General features: G+C 37.9%; 1 protein-coding gene across 1 annotated transcript; it reads right to left on the reverse strand.

The window, feature by feature from the left end:
- Positions 1–8,978, reverse strand: RFXAP (regulatory factor X associated protein). The gene is made up of 3 exons (XM_035003540.1): positions 8,197–8,978; positions 3,670–3,777; positions 1–1,475 (listed from the first exon to the last, which is right to left on the reverse strand). The coding sequence occupies exons 1-3, from the start codon at positions 8,677–8,679 to the stop codon at positions 1,365–1,367; spliced, it is 702 nt and encodes a 233-aa protein (XP_034859431.1). The 5' UTR covers positions 8,680–8,978; the 3' UTR covers positions 1–1,364.
- Positions 8,979–9,178: the final 200 nt, after the last annotated feature.

Here is a 9,178-nt window from a genome sequence, read left to right on the forward strand (position 1 = left end):
TGAAAGGTCTACAACTGGACTTTAATGAATAATTTTGGTAAAATCTGTGGTTTTGCACATTTACACAGGTACAAAACACACATAAAAGATGAACAAAAAGATTCTTTCTCTCCTTAAGTACTTCTTAGAACAGCCTTGACTAAGTTTAACTTGATATATATTTCAGGGCTTAAAACCCAAGAAATGAACACATTTTTGCACAGTTAAAGAGACATAAATTTATTATCTAACATTGGAAATACTCTCTTGACATCTGATTTGTTACTCTTATTGGAAGGTATGTCTTTTCAAAGTTTTCCTAGGAGACAATACAAGAAAAAAGTATCCATCCAGATTATCTATCATCATTCTTTGAACATTACTTTAAGAATAACACAATCTTAAATTTGCTCAATTTTTAAAAACATTGACAAAATGTTGGAGCGTTATTGTTACTTTCAGAATCTCTTTTTGAAAAGGAAATTCGTATTAAAAAATTGTTTTTGTCCTGACATTGGTGGAATGAGATACATCTATACTGCTCACAAATTCAACACACAAGTCTGCTTTAAAAGAGAGAACACTAATAGGTAACATGAAATGAGAGGCCAATTTTAGGAGATGCTTTCATTCCAGTGTACTTAGTTAACCCCTCTCCTAGGTTTTACCAGCACATCTCTGAAAAGAAATGCACATCCTAATTTCACAGATAATTAACAATGATCATTTTCCTTATACATTTAAAATTCGCTTACCTCTTTGACAGCTCCAGTCTTAACTGTAAAGAAAAAGTTATTTCAAGAACCCAATTTTAGGTGCCCCAACTACATTTTACCATCACAACTATCAGTGTTTCTTAAGAGGAGGATTATTGACACTGTGGGTGAGATAATTATTAGTTGTGAAAGGCCATTCCAGACACTGTAGAACATTTAGGATTCCTGACCCACTCACTAAAAACCAGGAGTTTTCAAGATCACTGTGACAACCCAAAACATGTTCATCCATTTCTGACTGCCCCTTGATAAGAACCACTGAACTAAATGATCAAAAATTAATATCTATTAACTTTGTGACTTCCACAGAAAGTAACTGCTTCATTACCTTCAGTAACGATGACTGAAGAGGAATACTTTGTTTAAAAAAACAACTGTAATTAAATGTTATTTTGGAAAGGTAAGCTGTTTCTTCAAATTCATGGTAATCTGAAAGGATTAGATGCACAAAGTGCAATACTTATTTATCCCCAAATGCACAAATACATTTACAGGAAAATGACTGTTTATGTTTTACTGGCATATCTAACCCCATTTATCTTTAGTATAAAAATATGTCCATCTTCTATAACAAAATAAAAAACATGTGGATCTTCTTGATAAATTCCTTCACACTGATGTTCCTGGGAACTGCTGCTGTCTTTGCTCCAAAACTTGCTGATTTAATAGTTGTTGCTGTTTCTGTAAAAATTGCACCACTTCTGGACTTCTTAGTAATGACTTGAAAAGAAAAAAGAAAAAATATATTTATTAACATTATGCTTACGGGACTAGATTGTCTTCATGCTATAAAATTACTCTGATATGTCTCTATACAAGGCACAATATGCTTACAAAACAAAACACACCTGAATTGAATTCACACTTGCACCTGATGCACTGTGTTAAAGTGCAAACTAATAATAATAAAATTTGATGTCATACATCAAAATACTAAGACCTAAAGTAATGGGTGAAGCCTAATCTTATCGGTGACTTTGTACACAAAGGAAATGCTTTATGTTACGCCAGCATATATACTATCTCTGAAACATAAGAGCAAACAGCCAAGAATAGCACTGGCCCAGGATGACAGCAAGAAAAACAAGGATATGAAAAGGGGCCACATGTGAAAATAGCAGTTGGATGCCAGTTTGGAAATCCATGTAAGGATTCAATTTCTCCCACTAGCCTATTAAGTCTTTCTGAAGAAATTAAAAAGAATGTGTGTGTGTGTGTATACATATATAGGTATTCATAAAAGTAGTATTAGCACATTACAAAAATTTCAGAAAAGACAGAATATGATCTAAAAAAAAACCAATAGTTTTGTACATGTACCATTTCTAAATACAGTCATATAACAAATATAACAGACTATAGTTAATATGCTTTTACTTTAATAAAATACTTCTATAAATTGATGAGGGGAAAAAAAAAAACCTTGGTCCCCCAAAATTAAAAAAGATAAACCAAGCGAGGTGGAAATACTATCATTAAACACTGATTTTAAAACTTAACATTAGAGCAGGGTACATTTTCTAGTTATTTGTTTAAAACTTATTTATTGTCAACTATACTTCAATAAAAATTATTTGAAAAGATGTACCAATATTCTATTAAGTGAATGCACAATAATCTACTCAGCTTTTATAAAACTGTTGAACATTTAGGTTGTTTTAACTACTATTTTACTATTTGTGATAACTACATTTCTGGCAACATCTTTATGCTTAACTTTATCCATATATAGGGTTTATTTCCTGCTGAGCTAAAGGAATGACCATTTTATTTTATTTTTTATTTATTTATTCATTTTTTTAAGATTTTTTTATTTATTTGACAGAGAGAGAGATAGCGAGAGAGGGAACACAAGCAGGGGGAGCGGGAGAGGGAGAAGCAGGCTTCCGGAGGAGCAGGGAGCCCGATGCGGGGCTCAATCCCAGGACCGAGATCCTGACCTGAGCCGAAGGCAGTTGCTTAACCGACTGAGCCACCCAGGCGCCCCAAAAGGGATGACCATTTTAGAGACTGCTGATACCACTGCCCAACTGCTTTCTAGAAGTCTGATACATATACGATACCACCAACAGAATGAGAGTGCCCATTTCATGAAACCCGCAACATCACTGTGATGTCTTTTAAATAATTTTCATTTGTTGTATTGTTTATTGTGATTTTTACTGATATTGAATACCTTTTCACATCATTTAATGGTAGCATTTCTGCTTTTAGTCCTGTTTATATTTTTTGCAATGTACTTGGAGCCAACATTTTTTCCTCGTCAATTTATATGAATATTTTGTAAACTAAAAATGTCAACCACATTAACTATTAGTGTCTTATATGTGTTGCAAATATTTTTCCTATGTTAGTTTGAAGTTTGCATTTTTACCACCATTTTTGACTACAGTATTCATTTCTTTGTAATTCTATTTCTTTTAAGCTAGAAAAAGATTTTTAAGTCTCAATTCTATTTTTTTATTTTAATTTTAAGTATCTTTATCAGGAATTTAGTTTGATGTGTAGTGATATGATGAGCTAAATTCTCTTTGTCTTAAAATTATTACCCAATTATTTCCTTATTTATTGAAAAATCTCTCCTTTTCTGACCGAAATCTGATGACTTCTAGCAGATTTAGAATAGAGATCCTTATTAAATGTTGGTCTCATTCTACTTCCATACCACTAACGCATTTGTCCATAAACCACAGAATTCAGTACAAAGTCTGTTTTAAAACCCCGTTTTGCTCACATATTCAAGGTTTAGTCAGGAATAAAGGTTTGTCTTGGGAGAGCATTATGAGATTCCAGTGTGTACCGGCAGAGAACAATCAATTCTGATGACCAGCTGAACAAATTTTAAAATCTCAAAAATCTAAATAATTTTAACAACTTCTGATAATAAATTTGTAAGTACTTTACAGATACTTACCAGTCTTTTTTGATTTAACACTTGTTCTAAAAGAGTAGGTCTTGCAGGACGATCCCCAAAGGTTCCTGTTCTTTGTTTAACAATGGAGAGTATATTATCTGTACTTTCCTGGGATAAATGATAAAAATGCAAACAGGGTTAACAATTAACATAATATAATAATCCGTTATTGTACGCTTTCAATGATGTAATGAATGGGTCCTCAGCTTCTCTTCCTTCTTGCCCAGTCCCTGTGAAACTCTGGGAAAATCCCTCATAGATAAAATGTTGGCACTTAATTTTAGAGAACACTCCTCACTCCCTCCCCCTCCAGTTTCCAACCTCAGATCTCCAGTCTCTTGAAGGTCTCAAAATCAATAGTGAGGCAGAGGTGGGAGGAGCAAAGAGTTACTTGGGAGCTATTTTCAATATTACAAAAAGTGCCAAGTGGAAATTGAACATTCTCTTTAGATGCAGCTATCCAGGCCAAAACAAAGTTTGCTTGCCTTTGGATGGAATACATAAACTCAAAGGCAATTTACATATTGCTAGAGACACTTCGATAGTTTTTTGTCCAGTTAACAGCAACAATTAAACAGGGGGGTAGACAGTAAAATATTAAAGAAGCAACTGATAGACAAAGTTTTCAAAATTTGGAAGTCACTAGGAAAAAAATGACAAACTGGCTTTGAAAAGACTGGAAAGCACTGGTATAAATAATCTCCTGCCACTGGTATAGACAAAATAGCTAAGTCCTAAAAAGAAAACCGTACTCTGAGACATCCTTACCCAAATAAACTCAGCAGCCCTAACTACCAAATATGTATCTCCAATTCCTTGACAGAATCTTAAATATTCACAATTTTCCTGGCATAACCAAATACTGTAGTTAACTGAGATATTCTGACTCTTATAAAACCACAATACAATCCTGATCACATCCAAAAATGCTAAGCAAATATAAAACTATAGATGTTTTACCATAAAGCCATGTCATATGTAAATTTACTCTTCTCTCTTTGCTCTTCATTTAGATGATTAGAAGCTGTTTTCTTCTCTCGACCTCTCTCTCTACTGGCCTCTGAGTTCTCTTAGAATATCCACTTTCTCTCTTTCATTATGGGAAGTTTATCAGCCCAATGTGACAAAAATGTTCAATCCCTAAACATTTTAGGCCACGAAATGTAAAAACAAAAACAAAAAAACAAAAACAAACAAAACTGTAAAAAGAGCATTCTGATACCTAAAGGAAACAAAAATAATTTCTTCCTCTCTCCCCATAGGATCAACTATGTGTGGCACTGTTTCATTTTTATTTGCACAAGAAATGGAACCATGAAACTGACTTGATGGCAGAGTACCCTATATTCTCACAACCCCAAATAAAGCACTATGCAGATTCACAATGTTAATGTCACAAAATCACAGAAACTTGTAGTAGAAATAACCTTGAGTCAGCTAGTCCAAACTTCTATCATTTTGGGATTCCCTTTTCAAAAATTTTCAACACCTTTTGCCCTAAGGAGTTTACCAACTTTTGAGGCATCCCGTTTAGTTTTAAATAAATCCAACATTTAGGTAAGCTTTTATTTTGACTGAGCTGAAATATATATCTCTTGTGATTTTTACTTAAAAGTCCTAGTTACATAGAACTATGCAAAATAAACCTACTGCTTCTTCCAAATGATAGCCTTTTAGATATTTAAGGATAATGATCACTCCCATAAGTCTATTCTTTTATCCCTAGTTCCTTTATGTCTCTCCTATAGCATATTTTTTAGATGCATGGACTAAATGTCATATACATTTGTTCCTTATTTAACTTGATTTATGTAAATGATTTTAAATACCTTTATTTCTAATCTTGCTTTTCACACTACAGAAGACCCCTATCACCACTTATCAGTCCTACTATAATGATCTCCTAAAGAATCTCTAAATCTATAGGCCTCAGCTGTAATCCACCCCATTAGAGTATAGCCCCTGTTACTTCCTAATTAGAAACTTCGTTTGAAGACTCCAAACCCAAGTCCTATAGTTTGGTATTCAATACCATACAAAAACTGGCTACAAATTCTCTTTCCGAATTTATTTTCCATGAATTTTCCACCTAAATATTCTGCTTTAGTTAGAATGGTCCCCTTGCTTCTTCCCAAAAGTGTCTTCTGTATTCCCACTTCCTTTTCTTTACTAAGATGTATTTCTCTTTATCTACCAAAATTTTAAAGAAGCAGTATAATATGGGGATAGAGTGAAGGCTCTAGAATCAGATTGCCTGGGTTTGAATACTTGCTGGCTGTATGACGTAGGCCAAGTTACTTAACCTCTCTGTGCCTTAGTTTCCATGCATGTAAAATATAGCATCTATGTACCATTGCTGAAGGGTGCGAGACTCCATTTACAGCTTAGCACAGTGCCTGGCGTATAAGAAACTTAGCTGATTAAGCTTAAACTATTAGCCACCCTTTCTGGCATATACTGAGTTATATTTTCTCTGCAAAACCTTTCCAGAGTATCTCAGCCTATAATGATCTATCCTCCTCTCCACTATTAAAATAATATTATACAGTTGGCCCTTATTATATCCTGATGGTAACTGCTGGTTGTTTTCTTTACACTCAGTTCGACAAAGACAAAGACAGCTCTTGAAATCTCCTCAGAACTGGTCAAGTGTCCCATAACATAAGACAAATGGTATAGCAGGGTATTAATTTTTGCTTATAGCAGTTAATTCTCTTTCCTAAAAATGTCATGCAAATTATTTTAGAATAAGCAAATTATTTTAGAATAGGAAAATCCTTTCTGTGGGAGGGGGAAGGGGAGACTTAATTCAGTATCTATTTGCCTTTTATACATGTTCCTCAAACTGCAGATGTAAAACTGGACAGTTAAAAGAAGGTAGCTATAGATAAAGTACTTCTTTTCTTGAAAAGAAGTATATTCTCCCTCTGTGAAGAATTCTGAAGTGAATTTGGAATGTACAGAGAACAAACAATGACCCTCACTTTCATTCTGTAGTAAGTGAGATGATTATTTCCATAATTACTTGTAATACAAGATTTGATAAAATATATTTTACAAGGATGTGGATACAGGTCTTAAACCTAAGATCCACAGGGGTCCTGAACTCTATAACGTGTATGCAAAATTAAATACCTACCTACCTATGTGTATTTTTCTGGGAAAAGAGTTCATTAGGTTTTATCAGATTCTCAGATAGGGCATTTTACCCTAAACAGATTAAGACTCAATGGGATAAAAGCAGACCCTAATCAGTGTGAATGAAGTGTGACATGCTGATGACTATAAATTTTAAAAATTTAGAACATCACATTTTAACAATTCTAAAGTCTAAAATTTTAGCAATGAGGCAGCTGTTCAAATCCAGCAAAAACTAAGAAATTTAAAGAGTTTTAGAATACATCCTAGGATAGCTTTCAGTTTAAAAAATTTTCTGGATCATTTTTAACAAGATTCAATTTTTCAATGAAAATGTACTGAGGGATTATAGCTTTTATTAAAAGGAGGAAAGCGCACAGGATGAAACATCTGCTTATCTATAACAACTTCAAAGTATACCACTAATAATGACAATAGTAGCTAAGATTTCCTGACTTTTACTATCTGCTAGACACTGTGTGAACACTCAATATGGAATATCTCACATATTCATTGCAACATTATGAACCAGGTACCATTTTAATACCTATTTTACAGATGAAGAAGCTGAGCTTAAGAGTTTAATAACCTGTTCAAGGCCACACAGCCAGCAAATGATGGAATGAAGATTTATAGCCAGAAGTCTAACACCAAAGCACTGGCTTTACCCTTCAACACAGTTCAAATCAAACATTCCAAAAATCTTCCTGAGACTTACACCCCATTATTATTCCATTTTCTTTTCTAGGGGCACTAAGAAAAGGGCTAGTGAGAACAGGGTACTAAGAACAGAGATACTGAGAACAAGGTATTAAAAGTACAGGGTACTAAGCATGAGAGTACTCAGAACAGGTCTATTAAGTATGAGGCTACTGAGAATAGAATTACTGACAACAGAGTACAAAGAATAAGATTAACCAAGAACAGGACACTAAGAACACTGTACTAAGCATGGGGTACTAGTAACAGTTTACTAAGAATAGGGATACTGATAACAGTATGCTGTGAATACGGTAATGAAATCAGGAAGAGATTACCTTCTCCAAATTACAATTTCATGTAGGTTCCTAAGTCTCTTTGCCTCCTCCTTTGGCGATGAACCAGCTCCATCACCTACTATCTGTCCTTCCAGCCTATATCCCAGATCTTTGAAATGACAGATCTGCTGATGTATATCACATCATTTCCACTGACATTTACTCATCTATTACAAGGGTGCAACAGAACTGTTAAGGCTTTGCACATGTGTTTATAAACTTTAATTTAGGACAAGCACTCACTCTCAACCACAAGTCCAGCCCCAGCATCCTGGCCCATATGGTTCGCGGTAAGAGTGGAGTTTCTTCTAACCACCTCCCACTCCCCAAGACCCCAGCTAAGGTCTGATACCTCCAGTCTGACGTTTCCCGCGCTGCCAGGCTGGGCGGACCCACTGCAGTTCAGGGCCTGGTCACTTTTCTTCTTTTTGTACTTGTCCTTGTACATCTTGTTGCGGTGTTTCTTGCACATCCAAGGCTTCCGCTGCTTGGCCACCTGGCTCGTGGTCTCGCTGCAGCCCTCGAAGGTGCAGGTCTTGCTCATGCTGCCCCCGCCGCTGCCCCGTCTCCGGGCTCCCCCGCTGCCACCCTCGCCCCCAGAGTGGGTCTCCTCGTCCTCCAGATCCTCCAAACTAGCGGTGCTCTCGCCTCCCCCCGGGGCGTCGGAAGTGTCCAGCAGGTCGGCTTCGTCCTCTCCTGCCTCCTCCTCGCCAGCCCCCGCCACTTCGCACAGGTACCTAATGGGCTTGCCTGCACCGGCGCCGTCCCCCAGGGCCGGAGCCTGCCTCAGGACGCCCTCGGCCGCAGAGTCGTCCTGCCCTCCGCAGGGGTGCATCACCAGCAGGGTAAACTGCGAGCCCGGGGCCGGGACGGGAGCTGGAGCCGGGGCCTGGCCCAGAGCAGGGGCGGGGGCCCCGGGGCGGAGCGCGCCGCTGGCAGCGCCCGGCCCCGCACCCTCGACAACACCCTGCACCTCCGTGCTGCTGACACCTTATGGGGCTCCACGACCCCAGCCCTTCAGCACCTGTAGGGCCCAACGGCACTTCGCAAACCAAAGACCCAGGACACGCGACAGGAAAAAAATCTCCGGCTCCGCGAAGGCAGCGCGACTGCGCCTGCGCGCGAGCTTTTCCACGCCGGGTGCCTTTCAGGGAACTCGGCGTCTCTGAGGGGCGGGGCTGAGCCTCCAGCGGAGGAACTGACTGCGCATGCGCATGTGCGGCTCTGGCGCTGGCGGGGGGCGTAGCGCTTCGCTAGCGCCGCCGCTGCTGCGGAGGCTGTGTGTGAAGTTGAAGCGGCCGGGGCGCTCGGTAAGGCGGAGCTTTTTTGCTGAA

This window comes from Mirounga leonina, unplaced genomic scaffold, assembly GCF_011800145.1.
Source record: "Mirounga leonina isolate KUSES-001 unplaced genomic scaffold, KU_Mleo_1.0 Mir_127, whole genome shotgun sequence".
Lineage (NCBI taxonomy): Eukaryota > Metazoa > Chordata > Mammalia > Carnivora > Phocidae > Mirounga > Mirounga leonina.

Excerpts from the sequence above, each read along its gene's own strand:
- RFXAP (XM_035003540.1), bottom strand. The coding sequence starts at position 8,679 with ATGCACCCCTGCGGAGGGCAGGACGACTCTGCGGCCGAGGGCGTCCTG. Across the intron at positions 3,778-8,196 it reads CGGGAAACGTCAGACTGGAG|GAAAGTACAGATAATATACT; the intron begins GTATCAGACCTT and ends CATTTATCCCAG. Across the intron at positions 1,476-3,669 it reads TGTTAAATCAAAAAAGACTG|TCATTACTAAGAAGTCCAGA; the intron begins GTAAGTATCTGT and ends TTTCTTTTCAAG.